Source organism: Athene cunicularia (assembly GCF_003259725.1).
Source record: "Athene cunicularia isolate RWA chromosome 7 unlocalized genomic scaffold, athCun1 chr7_part2, whole genome shotgun sequence".
NCBI classification, from domain to species: Eukaryota; Metazoa; Chordata; class Aves; order Strigiformes; family Strigidae; genus Athene; species Athene cunicularia.
This window is the reverse complement of record NW_020799108.1, coordinates 2,938,893-2,963,826: the sequence shown is the minus strand read 5'-3', so window position 1 is coordinate 2,963,826 and position 24,934 is coordinate 2,938,893. Positions and strand designations below refer to the sequence as shown.

The 24,934-nt window shown below is 37.7% G+C and overlaps 1 protein-coding gene across 3 annotated transcripts; it reads right to left on the bottom strand.

Annotated features, from left to right (window-relative positions):
- Positions 1–9,103: 9,103 nt before the first annotated feature.
- Positions 9,104–23,548, bottom strand: ZDBF2 (zinc finger DBF-type containing 2). 3 transcript variants are annotated; one of them, XM_026853270.1, is made up of 7 exons: positions 23,072–23,548; positions 22,334–22,440; positions 21,677–21,728; positions 21,104–21,155; positions 19,415–19,520; positions 18,499–18,626; positions 9,104–12,113 (listed from the first exon to the last, which is right to left on the bottom strand). In XM_026853270.1, exons 2-7 carry the CDS (start codon positions 22,352–22,354, stop codon positions 9,518–9,520), a joined length of 2,955 nt encoding a protein of 984 aa, XP_026709071.1. In that variant the 5' UTR covers positions 22,355–22,440; positions 23,072–23,548; the 3' UTR covers positions 9,104–9,517. The 3 variants fall into 3 exon arrangements, with proteins under 3 accessions (XP_026709071.1, XP_026709072.1, XP_026709073.1); XM_026853271.1 differs by having other exon boundaries at positions 23,227–23,548; XM_026853272.1 differs by lacking the exons at positions 18,499–18,626; positions 19,415–19,520; positions 21,104–21,155; ... (1 more) ...; positions 22,334–22,440; positions 23,072–23,548 and adding an exon at positions 15,640–15,707.
- Positions 23,549–24,934: the final 1,386 nt, after the last annotated feature.

The window sequence follows — 24,934 nt, the reverse complement described above, 5'->3', positions numbered from 1 at the left end:
TCTTCGGTGATTTGGGCTCTACTTACTGGATTCATGCTCTACTGTCCTCCCTTGAGTGGAGCAGCTATAGCAATTCTAATGTTTATTTTGTATTTATTAAAATTAATGTATTTGAACTGCAAAACCTGGATTGACATCCAAACTTTCCAAAAATCTCAGTTACATCAACATAATGATTTGTTTCAGATTCATCTTTCAATTAAACACTTTCTAGCTGGCAAATAAGCCCAGTGCATGCACAAACATGCAAATAAAACCTTGGTATCACACAGAAGAAGGCCTTTGTGAATGCTGTAAAGGTCTTTCACGATATATGCAACTTTTTTTTTTTTTTTTAATCAAGAACAGTGTTTCCTGCTCATTTACTTAATACTTCTTCCAACATTAATTTTCAGCGTAGTAGACATATGTATTTTGCATTCACAAGAAAAAAAATTCTACGTGCACTAAGTGACATAATACCAAGAGGCTGCAAAAGAGCAGGTATCCTCCCACACACTGCTCACAAAATAATCTCTAGACATCTGAAATGCTACGTGACCTTCACTTACTTCAAGGGTATTAAGTTTAAACATTTACTTTAAATAAAGATAAAGCCCACAATCTTTCCTCACATAAGCATCCACACTTAGCATAAAAATACTACCAGAACTCATCATTTAGAGACAAAATTTTCCTTCCTTGAAAGTACAAACCTGAGACGGTGATATAAGTGATAGTCGTCTTTCCTTCTAAGTGTTAGCAACGTGAAAATGGAAGTTAAAAACAAGAGTCAACTTGTGCTTGAATTTCACCACTCACTCCTTTCAAAGCCCCTAACCTGAGCTTTTTGACTGTCAAGACATGGATAAAAGTGCAATGCAGTTATTTAAAACAGTGCTGCAGAAAAAGAAAGCAGAAAAACACCCAACAACAACAACAAACACACCCACCACAACTTCAACACTTTATATAAAGTTTCCAGAGGAGTCTGAGTGACTTAGCAGCTCATGTCTTCCTCTACTCTTCAGATATAATTCAAGAATTTAGTAAGGTTCATACAAACCAATGACAATGGAGCTCAGATTCACAATTCTTTGCCCTTATAAACTTGAAAAAATAGAGCACTATCATTCTATCCAAGACAGGTAGGAGAAAGGATTAAACTGATGATAGAGACGTGCCACAGTATTCAAGTAAAAAGAAAATTAAAACAAAATGCCATCCTAAAGATAAATCTAAGTATAAAAGAAGGGACAAACAATGCAAGGTCACACACTAGGAATACTTGTAACTTCAGCTCTCTGATATAAATTTATCAAGTTTTTGTTCACAGCAAATTTAGAAGACATCACAATAGCAAAATGCACTGATCTAATATTACTGACTTAGCTGGTTTATAATATTTTTTTTCTACATACCTATGTTTTGCAGAGTAGGCATCACTGATGCTTAAGAAAGGGGATAAAAATATAAAAATCCTACTTAATGCAGCCTGGGGTTTTGCACACCACCACTGGCCTGCTTTGGAGGAAGCAATGGCAGCACAAGTCAGCAGAGGAGGGCTGGTTTAACTCCTGTCCCCCACAGCCCTTCTCATCAAAAGGTATTTAACCTAATCATCAGCAGTGGGAAACCAAACACAAGCTCCTTACAAACACAGGCAAGAGAGACCATACAAAAGAAACAAGCAAAATCAATATAAAAACTTCACAGTCTAAACAAGTCCAAAATAAATAAGCCACAGCAAGTTACCCTGAATACTGTATTTGGAAATACTCATTAAATCACATTAATACTGAGCCAGTTAGAACAATATATTGGACACAAAATAAACCAATACAAAAGTCTCAAGCAACAGCAAATGGAGGTAAAAGCAAATAGGAAAAAAAAAACAACCCCAAAACATCAAAAGAACATATATAAGAACTCTACAGACTTGTAACAAATTTATAATTGTAACAAACAACTATGCAGTTTTAGATTTACAGTCAGCAAACCCATATAATTTGAAATATTCAAAAGAGAACTGAGGAAAAAACCTTCAACTGGAAAAAAAATTCCAAACCTAATTCCTGTATGATAAAAAGAAGGGAAGGTTAAGCCTTAGGAAGTTGGTTTAGAGGACTCATTCTGCCACAGAAGCCAGGTCAAACCACAGGAAAAGCAAAGCCTCTACAGGTCCTCATGGGCATGGCTGTTTGTCACAGCCACCATCTCCTTTATGGGCTGGGCTCCCCACTTGAAGAAAAATCTCCCCTGGCATAGCGGGGCAAAGGGTTGCGGTGCCAGCTATTCCCCACAGCCACCGCAGACTGTGCCCACAGCTCGGGGGATGTAGAGCAGATCAGCGGTGCAGCTGCTGCCGTGCAAACAGGCTCTTCTCAGCAGTGCATGGTGGAAGGACAAGAGGTACCGAGCACAAATGAATATACAGAAACTCCATTTAAATGTAGAGATAACCTTTTTAACTGTGAGGGTGGTCAGATGCGAGAACAGGTTGCCCCGAGAGGCTGTGGAACGTCCATGTCTAGAGATACTCAAAGTCTCACAGGATGTGGCCCTGAGCATCCTGCTCCAGCTGAGCCAGGGGGGGTCAGACCAGGCGCTCTCCAGGGGTGCCTGCCAACCTCAGCCCTTACTGCAGCTCTCAGAGCTTAGAGGAGACAGTGGCAACATAAGGCTTGTCAAAATACAACTGTCAGATTTTTATTGTTTCCCCACACACCCACAAGAATGTGAGTCACCTGTGGGAAAAATTGGTTGAAAATGGACTTTCAACCCATTTTTTTCTGTGAATTAAATAATTTTGTTTTCCAACAGAGATAAATGAAAGAAAGGAAATTGAGGGGAGCTGACCCACTGGCTGCACTAGGGAGCTTGAAAAGGATGTGGTAGGCAATAAAACAAGACACAAGGACTAGAGACAGATGGGTGTGGATGCTTGGCTCCCTTTCACAGCTTCCATGATAAGGCAGAGATGCCTTCATAGACACAGGCAATAACTACATAATTGCATAAAACTATATTCCTGATACAGCCAAATGACACTCATCACACCCTACTCTGAGAAAATAAAGATGGAGAACTCTGCATTGCAGATGAATATTTATTTTAAAATGGAGGAGTGTGAGGGAGAAAAAAAGAAATTTGCTAAGCACAGAAATGTGAACAGTCTCTGTAAAGTTGGAAAAAAATACATAAAATACAATTTCATTAGTGTTCTCTTTTAAGCTCTAAAAAGAAAAAATATTGTGCTGATCAACGCATTTCACAAAAACCATTGAACACTGATGTCTAAAATAAGAAGACTATAGAAGAAAATTCTTGATAATATTGAACACTTAAGAGATCTTTACATCCACAAAAATGCTGTATGACCATAAACTAATTGTGGTGGGTGAAAATATGCTGACTTTGACTCCAACATTATCCTGACCCCAGATTCAATCAAAACTACAGTGTGTTGGCAGCAACTCAGGAAATTACAAGTTTCTAGAACAGTCTGGAAAATTAAAGCGTCAGACACGTTTGGAAATCCATAAAATATGTTGCCAAAAAGTCAGTCTGTTTATTTTTAATTGTATGCAGATTGAGTCTTAATGCCATTAAAATGAAAAGCACAAGTGTTTCTGTCATCATCTGGGCAACTGATCAATTAGTCATTATTAGATCGGAATTTTAACAGAGCTCCTTTTGGTGCATGGAGGAATCTGCTGGTAGCCACATACTACCTTACAACTTTTCCCTTTAGTCTTCAAAATGAAGCATGTGCACAATCTTTGTTATAATAATTTTTCCCCTCTTAGCAGTAGCTGAAAAAATAAAAACAAACAGCAGCAAAGAGAAATATTATTCATGTATTAAGCAAATAAAAGTAACGTACCAGAAAAAAAAAAGTATGAGAGAATCCGAGCTGAACCACCAAAGGAAGTAGATGGATTTTGACAACTGTTTGAAAAGGTTCAGCCAAAACAGAGATAAATACTTTCAAAAGAACCAAAACTGAATATTCATTGGCCTAGTTCCAATCTATCCTACATCTTTAAGTTTTACTCCTCACTTCTACCTCCCTCTTCATCTTAAAACTTCGATGTAATAAAAAGCAAGTCGTGCACATGCATTACATCCACAAGGAATGCAACATGTATGTTGACAACTACACCTACCCACTTCACCGTTAATTCTTGCAGCACAATTTCCAGGCCAGCAGTGTCTAAGCTCCCTGCATGAGCTAGCAAGGGTGTATTTTGATTCTACAATTTGCCTGTACAATATTAATAAAGACCAAGTAAACTATAACCAACATTTTCAGTTGCACCAGAGTCAACATTAATGCAATATGACACAGCCAATATGAAAAGCTGACCAGCTTTAGTACATGGAAGTATATTTTTATTTGAAGATGTGAGAGATTAAAAACCTGTTTACAAATACCAATATTTGGGAAGAAATGTTTTTCAGTTTTCCTTTAAGGAACACTAATAATGAAAAAGCCTGGGTTTAGAATCAGTGACACCGTTCAATCATGTAGGCTGCAATAATGATCTGTGTTCATACAGTTCATCAAAAACAATGCTTCTGCACTTCAAGGAAATCATTATGACTTCCAGGACCACCAAAACACAGTAATTTTGTGCATCAAACCACTAATGACTCCAATGAATCCAAAGCCAACTAAACCCATGTTATTAATTTCATCATAACTCTAAGAATATTTCAATTTGAACTGGACCTCCACTGTACACTCTATAAGCATATCACTAGTTGCATTTTTACCAGAAATGTAAGCAATCACCAGATTTAAAATCATTACAGTATCATGTTTGTAATTAAATATTTAGATGGCTGAATAATATGTTGTGCCTTTAATGAATTATTATTTGACAGTACAGTAACAGTTTCATTCAGCCAACTACATCATGCATAGCTATCTTCAAAGTATGGGCTGAAAACTGCAAAGCATGTCCTGAAATTTTATGATGTATCGAGGCCTCAAGAAACAATATACCTACACCTTGCAGCCATTTATTGATCCAAACTGACACCTCTGTGTGCATATCTCCTGCAAAAGATCATGCTGGTTTAAAGAGGCACTGTTACAAACAGCAAAAACTAAGTTTAAAGAACAAGGTATTCTACACAGAGTATTCTACAGTTCAAGGTATTCTAGTATCCCATTTACCAGAAAAATCTCTTAAACGAATTTTTGCACTTAGCTTTGAAGACCATTCTGCACACATTGTAAAATCATAATCAGGACTGATTTGGTCTATGATTACAGAGAAGCCAAACCATTTTGCATAAAGTAGAAAGCTACTTAACATTATGACACTTCCAGCCACTGCCCTCCTTTATTAAGTGCACATTCTGAAAAAACTGTTCATGAGTAAGTTCTGCAGAAATTGGCCTTGCCATGTGGTTGGTGCTTCCTGGTTTCCTGCTGCCAAAACGCACTGAGACATCCACAATACATCTGATGGTTTTTCAGTGCCATTCTAGGATGTCATTTTTTCGGTTGCCACAGGATAGGATGAATCCTGGCTTCGCTGAAGCCAAGAGAAGATTCCACTGGGTCAAGGTATCATACAGTTGCAAACAGCTGCTTAAATTATGACTGGCCTTCAAGTGGTAGCTTATTCCTTTGCATCCTGTGGTGTTCTTTCCACAAATTATAGGAAATAGTTTCAAGGTAAATTCCACTTAAAGAATAAAGAAACTACAAAAATGCAAATTCAGTCTTTATTTTATTAAAAGGAGATTTGTTCTGCTGAAGGAATTAATTCATAACTGCAAAACATAAGCAAGCAAAGAACAAAACCTTTGACCTACGCTACTACAAAGTTTTCTGAAAAAGATTATTGGGAATGCTGTAATTCATAGCAGATATATCATTACAGACAAAAATTCTGGGCTTTTAATTGCATTAGCAAGTGAGATACACTTTATTTTTCTTATCTGTCCCCAAAACATCAACAGTCGAAACACCGTTCTATTTCCAGAATAAGTATGAATTCAGATTACTCCATTCTCAGAGTTACCCCAGAAGAAGGAGAAAGGAAGACAGATAAAGAAATCAAGAATCATCATCCCACTCCTGTCTCATATACTCAGTGGACTCCCAAGCACAGGAGCACATATTCCAGCTTGTCCTCTACACTTCAGATCAGGACACCATCCACTTGTTACCTGTCAATGATTTACTTCCAAACAGAATATCCTGTTCTGTGATTTAGCTCTTCACAACATTAAAAAAAAAAAAAAAAAAATCCAAATGCATGACTGAGGAAGAACATGAAAACAATAAATCTGAATTAAATAAATTGAAAATACAAAGAAGGAACATCCAGCAACAGCACTGGACAGGTATGTAATATCACGGTATTCTTACTAACTCACATTGTGTCAAATGATCACAGACAGTAGAAACAGAGAAGCAGATAAAAAATTACAGCAAAATACCTTACCAAGTATGACAGCATGACAACCACAAAACCACATATTCTAATTTGGGCACAAATTTAGCATGAAACTGAAACACAACTTCAGATTAAGTCATAGTCTTGTTATAAATACAAACTAAATACCTCATTTTATCCGAGTCCCAGAGGAAGAACTAGAAAGCAAAAAATCCTATCAGAAAAGGAACTGAAGAACTGTTAGGTGCAGGTGTCAGACATCTAAAGTTTTGGAGACTTGCTACTATGTCTGGTACGGGGTGAGTCTGGGTCACACTCAATGTTCACAATACAGGTAAATAATAAAAATCAGGCTGCTTAAGAATGAGACTGTTTAAAAAGGTTGCACGAGTACTTTGTGAGGGGAGAGCTTTTTTTAAATTCTGAACTGTCTAAAAAAACTTAAGTATGGATTTGCAGATCAAAATTACATATGTATAGAAGAAATAACATTTTTCTTAACCATTAGAAAATATCCTGGATCTAACTGCTCCCGATTAGATTCAAAAAGCATGACTCTATTCCTTTTTAACCCAGTTACCTTTTATTGCTTCTCTAGATTGCCACACAATCACAATGAAACATCTTTGTCCACTAAGATTAAAAAAACCCCAAACCACCTCCCACCCAAAACCAAACGACCCTCCCATCAATTTCAGTGAGAAAGTATTCCAGCTTTGAAGTTTTCCACTACTGTAGACTTCATAATGTTTCAAAGTTTCAGCAACACTAATGAAACATGCTATTCAATAATGGCAGCAGAATCTGTATCATTTATCTAATAGGGAGCTGTTTGACTAATTCCCCAAGGCCCCAGAAAACTTTCTTTCTCCTTCATGCACATGATATTTTGAGCGTCTCTGCGATTTTCTTTTGCACATATCTCCACCAATTCTCTTTCCAAACAAGTTTCCACATTTACTTCCATATCACAGTCTCCCCTCTTTTTCCTAGTAGTCGGTGAGCACACACAGAGGAGGCTTCTGAACAGTCCGAAGTGAGGCATAGAGTAACATCCAAGCTTACAGTAAATCTTATTTTGACACTTTCAACCACAGAAATGTTTCCAGACTTCTAGCTCAAATCTTTTTTTTTTTTAAAAAAAAAATTGTTCCATTTCATACTTGTTGAATTTTGGTTTGTTTTTTTAAAGAAAAATATAAGTAGCTACTTACACTTTTATTTAATATATTTTTCTTTTTTAAAAAAAAGCCACCCTGGCAAGGGGGTCTATTATTTACAAAAAAAAAAAAAAGACATTACAGGCTAAAAATATTAGTCATTCTATACTCCTCAAGATGTTTTTATTACTCAAGGTTTCAAGGAAAAGTTTTGTGCTGGAGAAACACAAGCTTGCAATGAATATGGAGAACAATATTTTTGGCTGTAAGCAAATATGCGCTAGTGATCTTAAAGAACAATCTGCATTAAACTTTATTAACACACAAAATCCATGCTCTTCATGTGTACAATACTGTGAAAAGTAGGACGAAGAAGTTAGGTAGGAAAACATTCTTGTATCATAAAAATATGTTAGAATGGGACTTATATCTATAGAGAGTTACTTTAAAGATTTGCTTTAAAACAAACTTTATTTAAAAATCTTCTCTTGCTTTATCTAAAAATTAGCCTTTCTATAAAAACCATTCCTTTAAAACTTTGCTTTAAAAAAATCAGTTTTATATCAGACAAAATATTATACAGGCACAATTAGTCAAGAGGGCTATAAGAACTCATATAACCCTTCATTTTCCAGTGACTTGCAATATGATCCTAAGATTCTGTATATACTGACAACTACAGGAAAATTCATCCACAGAAATAAACTTTTATTTCAAAACCAAAATAAATTAAAAAAAAATTCAAAAATCTGTCAGACTGTATTTGGATGCCGCTTTAATTTAAATACTTAACTGAAAGTTTAAAATGAAAGTTTTTATAGTACATAAAAATGTAACCAACAGTACACCAAATTGAAAAAGCACAGAAACTCAAATTTAAGGTTGAAATACTAGAACAACTCACTGCTATTTGTTTGTATCATAACTCTTTCACCCCCCAACTAAGGAATGTGAAATTCACATATAAGCTTAATCAATAAGCTATCTAAAAAGAAAAACAAAACCAAAACAAAACCGTAAGCCTATATCTCTTTTGGAATTTGAGATTTGGCTTTAGCTACCACAATTTGAACAGTGCCCTAGAGACATATATTTCCTTACCAGCGTGGTCCATTATTGCTTGATGAGAGCCCACAGTGTCTTTTTGCCCAAAATAACTGCTTTGGACACGGTTTCAAGACAAAAAGTCAATATAAAAATATGTACAATTATATTTCATTTGCAGAAAGCACTGAATTGATCTGAATTGTATCATACTGTATTGATTTTAATGCCACTCCATAGGCAAGTATATTTATGTGTTGAAGGAGGTGTGCATATACACAAGCACAAAATACATACACAGAATTCAGCCCAGATTTATGTATCTTCATTTAATTTCTAGCATAACAACTGAGTGATTTTTTGCACTTTAGAATTATGTGGAAAAAATATGAGAATAGGCACAATTAATTAATACAGCTTCTAATTTACCTTATTATAGTGCACTATTACGCACTAATAATACCATAAAAACAATATGATACTATTCAAGCTCATTTTTCCGTTGTAAAGGTGAAGTCTAGTAAATTTGATTCTAAGTGCTTTTTAACACAAATGCACAACTTCTGCAGCTTTACACAGTAGAACAGTGCAATACATTATGTCCCCATATTCCAGGAACAAGAGCTGAGTTTACAGTTGTACTTGTTTCACATTAAACTGGCTTTGCACTTTCTGCAGCTCTAGCACTTCAAACTGCTTCGTCTACGACCTCCTTTTGTTCCCTTTCCTTTTCCTCAATCTTTTTCCAGAAGCCGGCTGTAAAAAACCAAAAAAGTTCTTTCGGTAGCTAGCTCTCACCTGGTAGAACAAGACAGTTTCGAAGTAATGGTACAGCAGAAGTTCTTCTAGAGGGTTGGTTCACAGTGCTAGGGTGACCCCAATCTCCACTTCCCAGTTCCTGACTTTGGAAGCAGCTCACTCTGGCTTCTTGGGAAAAGATTCTGATGTGACTTTCTGCCTCTTTTCAGGAATCCCTGTGACAACTGTTGAGTTCAGAAAGGTTCTTTTTGGTTTCCTCCTCACCTTTAATTTTTTAGCATCAGGCTTTTCTTTCTTAAGGTGCTTTCCCACTGTAGTTTTCCTTGTCTGGCATCTATGGATTGAGAAAGCAGATGATTTCTGGGCACAAAGATGGAGTTTCCTTCTCATCCCCTCTTTCTGCTGTTTTTTAGTTCTGGAAGTTTGTTTGCCTGTGGTTACTCTGTTTCCTCTCCTCCCAACAGTACATCTGACAGACACAGGTCCTGCAGCCTTACTGGAAAAAACTGGTTCTTTATTAGTGCCTTCTTTTCTCTTCCATATTGCCTTTGGATTCTCCCTCCCTAACCGCTCACTCCTGATGGAGGTCAAAGGAGTTTTGGTAACTCTACAGTTAAATGGAGTTAACCTACCATCTCCTTCGACCACAGACTGGTGAGAGTTCAAAGGTGAAATAATCAGGTGTTTAAGAGAATTCTCAGAGTGATCAGATACCAGAGAATCTGTTCTTTCTGTGGAAAGAGAAGATCCATCTGACTTTTGACTTGAGGCTGCATCATTTCCTTTACCTGGATCTGGCAGGAAAGATGCTGAAGATGAACTATAGAAGCCCGACCTACTGAGTGACTTTGATGGTGTGCTTTCTCTCTGTGCATCAGCTAGTTTCATGTTTGCATCAAAGCTGAGACTTCTGAAAAGCTGTCGAACATGGGAGGGCTTTTTGGCCTTTTCTCCAACTGTACTGTTTGGAGGTGTTTTCAGAATTCGATTTGTCAGTGGGTCGTAATACTTAAAAGAACACTGTTTGTATTTATACCTTACAGAGTCCTTGCTATCTGTGGAGTTACGAGTTTTCCTCATTTGGGGAATATCTACAGGTTTACCTTTACACTGTTTTATCTCTGGGCACGAAAGTACATAGACCACTGTCTTGGGCTGTATAGGACTCATAATCTTGCTATAAGACTCCGGAAGTTTAAGGGCACATAGTCTAGTTTTCATGTTTGGCGTTTTTTCATTCTCTGGCCACAGGGTGCTTGCTTTCTGATCAGCTGGCTCAGATTCCCTAATAGACATTTTTCTTTTTGCTACAGGGTAGTTCAATAGACTTGTTTGGGTGCCATGGCTGACTTTAACCACCTGGCATCTTGAAGCCAGGCGCCACGTCCTCTTCCTCGGCATTTTAGGAGTCTGTGGATTGCATAGTGTATCTGAGGCTAGAGATGGGTTATCAAAATCAGAAACACCACTTAAAGCATCATTAAATTCTTGCAATGCTTTAACTGATGCACCTTCTGTTTTATTACCCTCAACAATACTGGTTTTTTCATCCTTCTGCTTTTTTTTCTTCATGGTCTTCCCTGTACAGTTGGCTGAGGATTCACTGTCAAAGTAGCAGCGAAAACGACCTTCCCTGAAATCACGCACTAGTTCTTCAATTTTTATATCATCTTCATACATTATTTGAGACCAAGTCTTTCCCACAAAAGAAGGAGGCACATGAGGCAGAGCTGGAAGAACTGGTTCTTCAGCATGAACTATGACATCCTGTTTCACTGCTTCTATTTTCTCTACTGATTCACTTTTTAAGACAGAAGACAGCTGTGTTCCATAGTTTTTATCTTGCAAATTTATTTGGACCTCTTTTAGGAATTCTATATCATTCATAGCTGCCTTGGGTAAGTCTGTTCCTGCCTGAACAGGTGCATCACAGTCAAAACTCATTTCAGAACCTTCTAACTGAGTATGGTCCAGAAGTGATGAAACACTTAAATAGGGATTATTCTCCTCTTTGAAATAAACTTCTTCAGATGTAGTTCCACAGCAGTATTTCAGAGTAACATCTTCAGTAGTTTCACCCACTGAACTTTCATCACCTCTGTTCATCTTCATGGTTTTGCATCCTGCTAATTGTGGGGATGTCCCAAGATCTAGGGAGCTGCTGATACCCACAGTATCCCTGAGATGGAAATCAGACACCAAAGTCTCATCCTGAGTTTGTAAACCATCTCGTTTTGAGAGAGATTGACCTGAGGTAATACATAAAGAATTGCTGTGGCTGTACATAGGGTTCTGATGAGAAACTGAAGGGTGTTTTGAATGAACCAGTGCCGGAGCAGGATTCAAGCACCGCTTCACTAACACATCACTATTGCATACCTCCATTCCTGTTTTATCACATCTGCTCACAGCTGTAAACTGGCCTTCATGGCTATGATTTGCAACTTGAACATCTTTCAGGGTATCCCATTTCTCATTGCTACAAATACCCATAGGCTGCTGGGATATTTTTGTAACACGTTCCTGCCTTCTTCCTAGTTTCTGAGTAAATGTTTGTGTTACAGAAGTTCTCTTTGTGCCCTCATGAGACAGGCATGGAGCAGAAGAGCGTAGTCCTCCAACGGACTCCTGATCTTTGCTGGAAATCTCCTGTCTGTCTCTGTTTCTCTGTCTCTCCATCTCTTCTGGGGACAGGCAAGCAACCCTAGCAGCCTCTGAAGTGATGGGAAGTGGCATGTCATCATAGGTTGGTCTACAGGGGAGGGAAAAAAACACCATATGTAAATACTGTAAATATGCTTGAGATTTTTCAAACAATAGTATTTAAAAAAACAAAACAGAAAGTAACTACCTAGCTACCTATAGTGCATCACACTTAATAAACCAACTCAAGTTACCAGCTCTGCTACTTTAGTACAGATATTCCATGCAGAGAGGAAGGAGAATGTTCCACAAAACTAAAGATAACAACATGGGCACTAGTCAGTTACCCTCCTCATGCACCCAACCCATTAAGAATGGGCAAACCATTTTATAAATACAGCAAAGTAATAAAATTCAAGACATTTCCTTTTTGAATTTGTGAGCTTGTAAAGAGGTTATTTTACTGGTAAAACTATCATTAATTTTGAGTTTTTGTGGAGAAATGGAATGTTACAATATGGCACAGTATAAAAATATCATTGAGTATAAATGCTCCTTTCCCTACAAAACATGGTTGCCTGATAGGAACTCTGCCCTTGTTGCCAAGGAATTCCATGCTTACTGTTTTTCATAGACATAACACAGCTTCTGACTCACTTCTATAAGAAGCCAAGTTATGATTGTTCAGCCTCACTGTGACAACAGCAGGTTTTTATATATTCTGTAACTGGCAGATCTGTCTTTAGGACTGCCTCAAATACAAGTGTTTATGTCTTGCAGAATTAACAGACCAGACAGATAGGGACTATTTCTCTTATGCAACACAGGAACCCACAAGGCTCCAATGTCTAACAGCTGGGCAAATCCAATAAAAATAATTTTTATAAAAGTAAATATAACTGAAAAGAAAATTTTATGTTTCATTTGAAAGTTATAACCAGACCTTGTGAGACTCAAATAGGTGCTTGCTTTGATATATGGCAGACAACCATGAACTGCTTACAGTGCATTCATCTGGTAACAAAAGTATTATGAATAAATTTTGTTGTACAGTAATTTCCTTAGTTATAAACATTCAGCTTCCACATTTATTGAAAGTTAAAAATCAGTCAGAAGCCAACAGAATTAGCAATGCTTAACAGTCAACATGTGCAGAAGTCCTTGAAAGTCTCAGAGATTATTTATTAATAAAGCCAGCTGATACCAAGCAAACTTGTAGCAAGTATTTCTAACTAACTCCTTCACAATTAAAAACAATCACAGGAGAACTTATCTGAATATAGATAAGTCTCAGCCTTTTACCAAGAGACGACAGACAAAAGAATTCTCAGCTTGGAACTGTTTTATAGTTCAAAATAAATTATAGGTTTGGCCAATGTTTAAAAAAACCCAATATTTAAAACTGACATTTGAACTCTACAGAGCTATCAAGATTTAGTCCAGGAAAATCAAGGTTCATAGGATCACCCCCAAAACAAAACTTCTCTGCCACCACTGCCCCCCCAATAATTCATACTTGAAAACATCTACTTCAAACCTCAGGATAGGGCTCAGTGATAAGGCTTGTGATCCACCATTAGATTTTGTTCTCTCTCTCTGAGCCACTAACAATTAAGAAAACAGATTTCCAGCCAGCTACACATTCATTTCATCACCATTTAATCTTCAATCATATTTTCCTTAGCTTACTTATGAACGTCATACAAGAACAGCCAAAAGCTGGGCTTTTGAGATGGCATGATCTTGACAGATAGCATCAAGATGTATGATTCTCTTCCATTCACAAGATCTGTTATCTTGTCAAAGAAGAAAAATTACGATGGCCTGATGTGATTTTTCTCGACTAAATCAGCAGTAATCACTACTCATCACTGTCTTGTAGATTCTCATGAACAGTTTGGTTATTCAGTTCTCATGGAAATACTGTCATTTAAGCAAAGGACTCTTGAAGCAGATCCTCTCTCTGCCCTACTGATAACTGACAAGAGCTACATTTGCTTCTTCCCCAGTCCTTGTGAAACATCACACATTCTCCATGGCCTCTCAAAATAATTACTAACAGCTCCCAGACTGCTTCATAGCATACTAAGTAGCATGAGTTCTGAAAACCCTATTTACTGACATCACGTGAGAAGAACTACAGAGTCACTAACAGTCACTAACATAAACGAAACAACTTTTTAATGCATGGAAATATTGCATGGAAATGAAAGTTGTAAGAAGATCGAGTTTTACAAGTTATTTCACAGTGCAGGGACTGACACAGCATGTACCAAACAAAAAAAAAAAGCCTTCCAAGGAAACGCAAGGACAGTCACATGAATATACTGAACATCCAAGCCCCCTCCTGTCACTGCAACTCATAATAAAATTCACACTGTCTACATAAAAAGTGATAAAGCACTGCATGCTATTCATAATGAAGTAACTTATGTTTTACTTTGGCTATTAGCATAGTACTCTTCATTCACTGAAGTGATATCCTGTTAGGTATTGGAAATTAGGTATTGGAAAACTGGGTGTCAGAAGCGTGAGGAAGGCAAAAGAGCAAAACAGTAAGAAACTTGCAAAGTATACATTTTCCTTGACACAGAGTGCCCAGAATAAATACAGGACCAGACAGAGGTCCAGTGATTGGTGTTTGATGTGGTGCCAAGGAGGAACACAAAGCAGGGTGCAGGCTGCACAGTCCCATTCTTTCACTTCAAGGACAGATTTATCTCCTGTTCTGCTTGGTTCCATCAAAATATTTTTTTGTAGCAGCCTGACAACACTGTGCCTCTTCTTCCCTTCTTTCCCACACAAACCAGCTGCAACCATCGTACTAAGTCAACCTTGTTTCCCATCCTCCCACTTCTTCCCACAAAAAACAGCCATACCCCTTGGCACCATGAAACTAATGATGTATTAATGATAGAATAATGATTTGACTACAGTCCCACCCACTCACCACACCTACTAAGATAAATAGTACCCCGAGTTTGTACCTAACTTGGAGGGACGATAATCTGACACCAAAATGGAGGGACAGATGGACTGGTTTGTGCTCTCACCCACCCCCCAGAAGGAACACCTTTTGTTAAGACTTCCTTGGCTACACCAAGTGTATACCCAGGAACTCTGTGTGTGTGTGTGTGTGTGTGTGTGTGATTGTTTTTGTTTTGTGTAGTGCTTATAGAGCCAACCTGCAGTTTGTGCATTTGTCGTAGGCAATCTTAAAGAATCTGTAGATGTTGCATGAAAATAAACCCTACTATTCATGAATCTGACTGCTTCTCTTGAATGCAGCCAGACTTCCAGTATATGGGCTGTTTGGGCTGGGTCAGACCTATAGTGACAGTCACTAATCCACACTATTCATGAATCTGACAGCTTCTTTTGAACACAACCAGACCTACAGCACACAGGCTGTTTGGGCATCCGGGTCAGACCTATAGTTATGGCTCCAATTGGCATACCTATTAAAAGATAAGTCCAGCCACCCCTAGCCCCTCTAATCTCTGAGGACCGGCTAGAATGCAAGGGGATTTATGTCTTACCAAATTTCTTCTCACGCTAAATGCAACATGTACATATCAAATATTGACTGCAAATATTTGATTTGAACTAATGGTGCAAGCAGTATTAACACATACCCCAAAACAAGATGTTTGTTATTACAGACTCACTAGTTATGGCTCCACAGGTAGAGTTGAGTCCAGGTTCTTCTTCAATCCAAGTACTAAACCCTCAAAAATTTATGTTGCAAAATTTCACCTTTGTTTACTTTCCAGAAGTTAGAAGATAAAGGCCACCATGCCTATCCAACTTGTAATTTTACAGTGTTCAAAAGCATGTACAAGATGTACAGCATGTACACATGTTCCTGTATCTTTTAAAACGGTGTGTGAGGAAAGAGTGTGTGTGTAGGAGTGAAGAACGTGTGAATTCATATACCTTACATATTGTAGTAATACACTAAGTGAAACTAAATTTGTAGCTGTCATGGCTCATGCATACCAGAAGTGGGAATCTTGTAGAAGACATGGCTGTCTTTGTTCAAGGAAACAACAAAAACCTGACATAATTGAGATGCCAAATTATATTTTTCCTCCTTACTGTAAAAAATGTTTAACTGATACCTGCCACAGACCAAAAAACCATAATTGATTTTATTCCTGGTAATGCATATGGAATACAATCACAGGCTGAAAGTCTGAAGAAAAAAAATGCCACAGGAAAACTTTTCTATTATAAATAATTACAGTTACAAAAAGATGAGGGTGGGAAAAATATTGCTAACATTTAGACCATAATCAAGTTACAGGTGGCAATACAAAAAGTTTCATAGCATCAAAAAGCTATTAGAGATGTACCTGGCAAGTTAGCTCAAGGAACAATTAAAATAGAATAAAATAGCTGGAAGACTAAGATCTAGCCACCATCGAAGTTCCTCAAAAGGAAAAGTTGCATTCTTGTCCACCTAAGCTCTGAGATAAAGCACCTTTGTTCAAACTTCAAAAATCTTACAGATCCAAATTAGACCTAAAGCGAAGGCCAAAGGCAGTAGAAATAATCTTTTCACTTTATTCAGAGTTCTTCCATCTTTGCGTGGAACGCTTGGCATCTGGAGGCTGCTGGAAGACTAAATATAGGACTAAATGGATTTTGGTATGGACAACTATAGCTAATTCCTAGGCTTCTAGCTCACTTAACAGTTTATATGCAGTTTTCAAAACTTATTTATAAGCAGATGTCTCTGAGGTGGAGGGAACAGAATTATAGTTCTACACAGTTAGGAACCTCTGACAGTTTTGCTACAAATTACCTCCAAAAGCAGAGTGAAGATTTACTCTCTTGAATGCTCAACATTATTTCTTTACATAAAAAACTTCTACACCAAGAGTCTGGAGGAAGGAATGACTTGGTTTGTGGGGTGTTTTACTGGGCAGAGAGCTAGACCACCAATATTCTTTGAAATTCAGTATAAAGCAAAGCTCTGATGATTTTTTTTCCTTTTTCCACATCACTACTAGGTATACTGGTTCTACAAAACAAATCAAGTCTCACAAATATTTCTATAATCCTTTTAAATGACACTCTGAAGATCCCTTGTGTGAATTCAACTAAACAGTAAAAACAGGCATTTAAGAACTGAGTGAAGCTGGTATCAATCTAAGTGTTTTTATGTAAGAACAAAGAGAATCCAATACTTATCTCAGATGTCAGTTAAGAACGTGACTTTTTTTTCAGTCATTTTTCAGAGCAGGATCACAACATAAATCTATTCACACTTTCATCTTTGCTTTTTTAAAATCTCCAAACTGTCTAGATATGGGATTACTCCTCCCTCTTCTCCCTCCACCTTCATCTAGATTTTGTACATTATATTTCTCATTCCATTCCTTCTTCCCACAACTTAGAGGAACACGGGTAACTTGTTTTACCAAGTCAGTAGATTTAATTCTCCAAAAGAATAACCGTGTATTAGTGACACCTCAAGAAGGTTTTTTTTTCATTTAAGCATTGCCTTAGAGTGAATGCTGTATTTTCTCCATTGCAAAAAAATTCTGAATGTTCTTAAACTAGAAGGACTGTTTATTTAAGATTGCAGGATTAATTTATTTATTTGTAGTGATGTGTACATGTCCTGGGCTAATTTGGCATAAACATGCCTATTAGCTTGTTCTGTCACATTCTTGATATTATCAATATGACTGCCTTCAGACAAAACACCCTTCTACTTGTTTGTCAGATCCATAGAAGAGTTGTGTATCAAGATGAACTGCACAAGGTTCAGAGTGGGATCTTTGTCTGCCTTGCAGAATATAATAAACAAGGAATGAGATTTAACTGATTTCCCTTCATCTACAGAGAAACACACACTGACCCCCTTACCACTCTTAAACATATGCATGGTAAATAAAGAGGACATTTTTCTAACATCTAAGCATTAATGAATTGGCCAATTAATGTAATTCATATAAGTATTAACTGAATGTGTGAACTGCAAGGATAATGAAAAGATAAACACATAAATATTCACCTGACATCGAGAAACAACAAACCAAAATTATGGACTCTTTCTAAACATACCATAAGATATACTGCTATACACATATATATAAAGCCCATAATTATAAGAACTATAACATATATAAAGCCTCAATTATAAGGATTTGTAAATGCATGTCAGACTGTACAGTCTACCACTGTACTCACTGACCCATATATTCCTTCTTTTTTCAGGTCTTCAAAATTAATTGCTATCAATAGTGTTGTATCAAATTCTTAAGCAGTGAAACAAAGTTTAAAAGTGCAGAGACAATACAAAAGCAACATACTTGGGACAGTGTTTATATAAATGCACTCTTCTAAATTGTCTCCAGAATGAAAGTTTCACCTCAAACGGGCAAAATTTACTGCTCAGTAATGAACAGAAATAAGAACTCATAACACATGCATTCTACCAACACATACTAAAAAAAAAAAAAAAAAAGCCAGCTGTATTATACCTGTTGTCATGGTATCTGTGGGGATGGTAGCATAAAACATCTTCCAGGAAACGCTTCACCAAGATATTGGTACCCGTACGATTCCTACAGCAAGTGGCAAAACGTCTGTGCTGGGAGCTGAAAACATGCTGATGAAAGATCAAAGACATGACTAGTTAATACTACTGTTAACACCCTGCCTGTTACTCAAAACTATTTCCCAGGTTAAACATTACACTGTTGCTAGAAAATATTTAAATAAAAAGTCTTGAGCCTTTTCTACTTTAAAGCCTTGATTCAGTACAATTTTTAAGCATGCTTAGGGAGTCTCAAATAATACTAAAATGTATTGAAACATCTGAGTTGGAACCTAAATTAGCTGCTCTGACAACTGCTCACAAGTCTCTTGTAACTAGTACAAATACTCTAAATGTAAAAAAATAAATTACTATTAAAATATTCTTGAATTCATATGAGTAAACATCCTATAATTCAGTCAAATTAAAAATTTTCATAAACATAGGAATTAGAAGCCTATTTACTCTTCTAGTGTAAGAAGTCTAAAGGACAAGAGACTGACAGAGTCTTCAAATCAAATGTCTTCAGCCTTGATATCCAACATAATAACCCTAATCCTTTACAATATATACAGATCTCAAGATTAAAGCCACAGAAATAAACCAAACTGATACAACACACAGGAACGTGTCACTTCAGAAAAGCAGACTGCAATAGCCATGCCACTCCACCAGCATCTTTTAACAGGTAACAGATAAGAAGAGTATCTTCTCAGTGCATACACTGTGCAATTCACAAAATTGATGATTTTTTTCATTCAGCACTGGTTGTTCAGTGGAAAGACTGACATTTTATTGGCTGATAAAGCCTTTTGGTACTCTTTGCTAGCTGTTGCTGAATTATGCAGAAACCTTCTCACCTGTTCCAGATTGCTGTAGTGTACACGGCAGCAGTTGCAGTATCCTTGTCTGTTTTGCACAGTGGATACTCCAGGCTGAGTATGTTCTTGCTCTCCTGTGTGTGAACTGAAAGAAGAAGGTAATAATAGACATGTCGGGTTGTTTAATTCATGTTCTTACTATGGAAATAATAAATATCTTACTACAGAGCTGGAATAAACCTCCGAGATAAACGTTTCTATTTCAGAATTGTAATGGAAAGTAGAACTACATATTTTAAGGTATTCCCAAGCAAATTTCACTAAAGAAAATTTTTCTTAAATGCAGAACAAAGGATAACAGGTTGAACCCACAGGTAACACAAACGCTAATTTCAGCTGGCTGAAATCTGAAGATAACTGTCTCTCCAGAAAAAGGCAGAGTCATATTTATATTCTTCTGGTTTTTAGTATTTTGAAATTAAAAACCCAGACCAAAGACAAAGAAACTTGACACCCACACATTAGTTTTGGTCACTACAATACATCTTCTGCACGGTTTTTAATGGTATGTGGGTACAAGATAAAAAGGACCTCCACCATACAACTGATCTATATTGCATCAACAACATACATTACACAAGATGACAGGTAAGGCTGAAAAACAGATTCCTTCTGTTTTACTTTGTATAAGCAATAAGCTAGCTGCCAGTTAGATCATGTCGTGGTTTGAGCCCAGAGGGCAATTGAGCACCACACAGCCACTCACTCACTCACTCACTCACTCCTTCCCCCTCAGGAATAGGAAGAAGAAATAAATCAAAAGGCTTGGGAATCAAGATAAGGGCAGGGAGGGATGCCTTTCCCCTTTTGGTCACAGGTTAAAGACAGACTCATTAGGGGAAGAAAAAGAACGTCCATTTAATTCAAACAACACCACCAACACCACTTAACACAGTAGGACAGCAAAGTATAACCACAACTTAAAAACATCTTCCCCCCACCCCTCCCTTCTTCCCAGGCTCAGCTTTGCTCCCGATTTCTCTACCTCCTTCCCCACATTGGCACAGGGGGGCACAGAATGGGGGTTGTGGTCAGTCCCTCAAGTTGTTTCTGCTGCTCTTTCCTCCTCAGAGAGAGGACTCCTCACACTCCCTGCTCCGCCATGGGGTCCCTCTCATGGGAGACAGTCCTCCATGAACCTTCTCTGGCATGAGTCCTTCCCAGAGGCTGCAGCAATTCACGAACTGCTCCAGCATGAATCCCTCCCACGTGCTGCAATCCTCCCAGGGCCGAACTACAACAGCAGGGGCTTCCCGCTGAGTCCCGGCCTTCTTTGGGTGCAGGCACCTGCTCTGGCATGGGGTCCTCCACGGGCTGCGGGGGCACAGCCCGCCCTCTCGCCATGGGCCACGGGGTGGGGGGGGGTGGGGGTGTCTCGGCTGCAGTGCACCTCTCCCTGTGCCCCCCCTTCCATCCACTGACTTTGGTGTTTGCAGAGGTATTTCCCTCAGCCCTCCTCCTCCCAGGTTCTCCTGTTTACATAGGTTATCACAGAGACGCAGCCACCATCCCATCACTAATTGTCTTGGCCTTGGCCAGAGATGGGTCTGACAAAGCCGGGGGAGCTTTGAGAAGCTTCTCACAGAAGCCACCCCTGTAGCACCTCCCCTGCTACCAAAACCCTGCCACAACACACACAAACCCAACACAGATAATTACCTAACTTACCTGCTAGTGCTGTCCTGTTGTAGAGAGCCTTCAACACCATGTCTTTTGACTCCTATAGAAAATTTAAAAAAAAATCAAAAAGATGGAATAGAGTTTTATCTGCAATTAGTTATTTCTCTTACATTGCATTGTCAAAACTATTATTTTAAAGGAAGATAAAAAGTTTAGTGAGTTCAAGAAAGCATGCAGAGCGAGAGATCCTTTTGTCCTCAAAGTTCCTTTAAGAGCTTCATAAAATAAGCTTTATGCTTTCACAGTTGAGGTAGGTGGGAATTTTTCTACCAATTTGTCCGGGATCAAGACTAGGCAATCTACATTTATACTGCTACATCTGTGATCACTAAGATAAAATGTAGCATGTCTTAAAAAGTTTATTACAGGACAATAAAATTACATCTACATGGAAACTCTGTGGATGATACAGAAATCACTTGTTCCATCCATTTAAGTTCCATAACGAAATTTAGGAAATCAAAGTACACAATTGAAGCTACAAAGTGAACTAATACTTCTGCTATTATTACATTTAAAAAACAATAACTGCAATGAAAGCATCTACTTTAAACTTCTCACCTTGTGCTGAAGAAGCAGAAGCTTCATCAGATGATTTGATTCTGTCAAACATCTGCAAGTAAAAAAATAATTAAGAAAAAGACAAACCACAGTAAAACCCACCCTCAAACTCATCCTTCAGTCCAAGCTCCAATGTGTTCAGAAGCACTATATTGTTTCAGTTATAGATCAAGACTTAAATGAAGCTGCATTGTAAAAATAAATGTCTGCTTTACTAGGTTACCCCAATATTGTATTTAACAATGCGTTAGCTTTGAAAGAATTGGCTAATTTCTGATCTAATTAACAAAGTCAAATACTATACTTTTGAATACAGCTTAGCTGCTGTTAAGTTATTAAGCGATAGCCTTGCCAAATTCATTTAATTACTTAATTTCCTAAGTTGCCTTTACAATAAAGATGAAAGATGTATGCTAATAAAAACCATACAAGACCTAGACTAAACAAAATAATTATCCAGGCTGGAAAAGTAATATTTATTGCCCAAAAGACCTGCAAACCAATAATGAACCCCCCATTTTTCATTAAAATATGACTGCAGCAACATGCAGTTGCTTAAAGCATGTGCTTTAAGGTGCCAAATAAAGGGTTTCTGAGTTTCACAGAGTCCTTTTACATTATGGAATGCAAGCAGAAAATCAGCTTTCTAGTACAAACCTTAGAGTCATCAACCTTCATCCACCAAAACTGACTCCAGACTAGCTAACAATAAAGGTCAAACAGGAGGCCATTTGCGGTGCAGGATACTTATCTTCTCATCCCATCTGGCAACAATGAAGTTAGAGAGCCTTTTAAAATACTATTAATAATGCATGTTTTCCATACCCTAAGGCATGTAAATTTTTCTGTACCACTTTGCAAACACATCAGTCGATAAAATGGATACATCTCTAAGTCTTCAGGACATTCTTCTTTTTTATTATGGAAGTTGTTTTGACAGTCTTTCCTACATAAATGTTAAGTGTTCCTTCATTCTTCCTAGTCCCTATGTATTAAAAACTGTTGTTGTTGTGCATGCTAGCACTCATGAAATTAAGTATACTTTTACAATAACAGAAAATAAATTCCTCAACATTAGCCAAATTGAAATTAATCCATTTTGAGCATCATTCATGAGCCTGCTGAGAAAAGCAAATGTTTTATGTTGCTTATGTTACATCAACTAGTTGGATATTGCAATACATTAACTGGAAATTTCACAGTAGGTTGGATATTTAAAGCATTTTTAAAAATTAATCATTAGATACTCAATTAAGTATTATCATTAGCATTACAGCAGGAAAACAGAAAGGTCACAATAATTTGCACATCACTGTCACCAGTCACAGTGAAAGTACCACATCCTGACTCAGAACTTAGAGGACTTAACAGTTCTTAGATCTGTTGTTGGCTTACCATTTACGTAACTGTGGATTAACAAACCTGAAGTTTCAGATCATCCATTTTTACTTTTTATCCCTTATAATCTGTTTTTACAAGAATCATTCCTTCCCTTCTCTTCTTCTGTTCTCATATATGTAGAAAAGATACTCCTATATGAGGCTGCATACCATCAGGCTTGACAGATGTGTGGTTTGTTGCTTGTTTTCTTTAAACTTGTTTTGTTCTTTCCTGACTATGCACTGCTCATTATAAAACAGCAGGGCTGTTATAGCAATTATGGTCAGAAGAAGTATCTTAATATCCCAACTCAAAAAACCCCAAACAAACAAACAAAAAAAACCCCAAACAACAAACCACCCAACCAAAACACCAGACTCGCTCCTCCTTCCCATAGTGTATCAATTCATGTACTAGTATTTAAAAAAAAAACCCAACCAACACAATAGCAAAAAACAATCAATCCAGGTGTTCTCATAAACCTTCTCATCAGGCAACACACACACACACTCTTAAGGTAAAGGTACAAATGTGGAGAGTCCTAAGAGGAGGCTACCCCACTGTCGGGGCAGTCAAACAGTCAGCAGAGGGCACCACAAGTATTCGTCCCCGTCCACTGCCCAAAATCGGGTCAAAGCACCTCGACACACAAGTATCTATGACAGCCCACTCATCTGCAAGTTACACCCCTAGGTTGAGACACAGACTCACAAACATTTAAAGCGAGCTAGGAGCACTGTAACGTCAAACGGCACAGGACCATGAAAATAACTACACTGAATTAGTCAGGTCTCAGTCTCCTCATCTTTCTACAGTTCAAGGACATTCAATGGACTAGATCTTCTCACTGGAGGAGGGGGCCTGTTAGGTACAACTTTCTTAGTAACTTACAGAAAAACATCAGAGATACTTGCATACAAAGCTGACACGAGAGGAAAAGCCATTTTCTTTATCTCTAAGAACACTAGCGTACAGGACAAAGAAAAAAGTCTGAACCCAAACTATATACAGCTTTTTTACCATCTGAAGTCAAGCTCAAACCACAGGCTAGTAATGTAAAGGAAATCTGCTATGTAGATGGTCTTATTTATGTTGCCAAAATCCAGAGAGCCTAACTGCAACCCTTACTTTATCAGAATAGAAGCTACAGCTGTAAATCCACAACGGATTTTTCAGATGTCTGTGCAAAGCCTGCGAAGTTCTAGTTAAGATACTTCCAACTGTAAATATCTTAAACTGTTGGGTTAAGAAAGTAAATTGTATCCGTACAAGCTTTAGCTTCAACATTTTACCACTGAAAAACCCTGTAAATTATAACAAACGTAAAAACAACTGGCTACATACAGAAATGTTTGATTTGATGAATTTCTAACCAGGCTGCTTTAGCTGTCTCTTAACACCAATGCTTCTTTTTGGTTTTATTGAATCAGTCTGCATACAGCAGCCAGAACATAAAAAGCTTCAGACGACCCCATTTAACAAGAGAACTCCATGAAGAAGCAATCAAAAGGCATGAAATGTACATTAAAAAAAAAAAACAAACAACAGTCGTGCACTCTTATTGTACATAAAAGTGTCAAAGGCATCAAAGAAACTCTCCAGACAGTGTCACTCTTGCACTGCAACAGGTAAAATATAAACAAAAAGAGGCCAATTAAAACCGCTCCTCCAAAAACACCTCAGGCAAACCTCTGCTGCCCCTTCACCTGAGGTCTGTGCTAGGCAGACACAGGGAAACCAAGGGAAGAAACTCTCTCTTAAACAAAGTTATGCGTCTTCCAACAGCATTAGCACAAACAGGGAGGCGGTAACTTACTTATTTCAGGACCTGCTTCTGCCCCGCCGCCACACCGCGCCAGCCCGAGCTCCGGGTCCCGT

Coding starts and splice junctions, on each gene's coding strand:
- ZDBF2 (XM_026853270.1), bottom strand. CDS start 22,354: ATGAAGGTTGATGACTCTAAG. Junction 21,729..22,333: donor TGAAGGTTGATGACTCTAAG/GTTTGTACTAGA, acceptor TTTTACTTGCAG/ATGTTTGACAGAATCAAATC. Junction 12,114..18,498: donor CACAGATACCATGACAACAG/GTATAATACAGC, acceptor CCTCCCCTGTAG/ACCAACCTATGATGACATGC.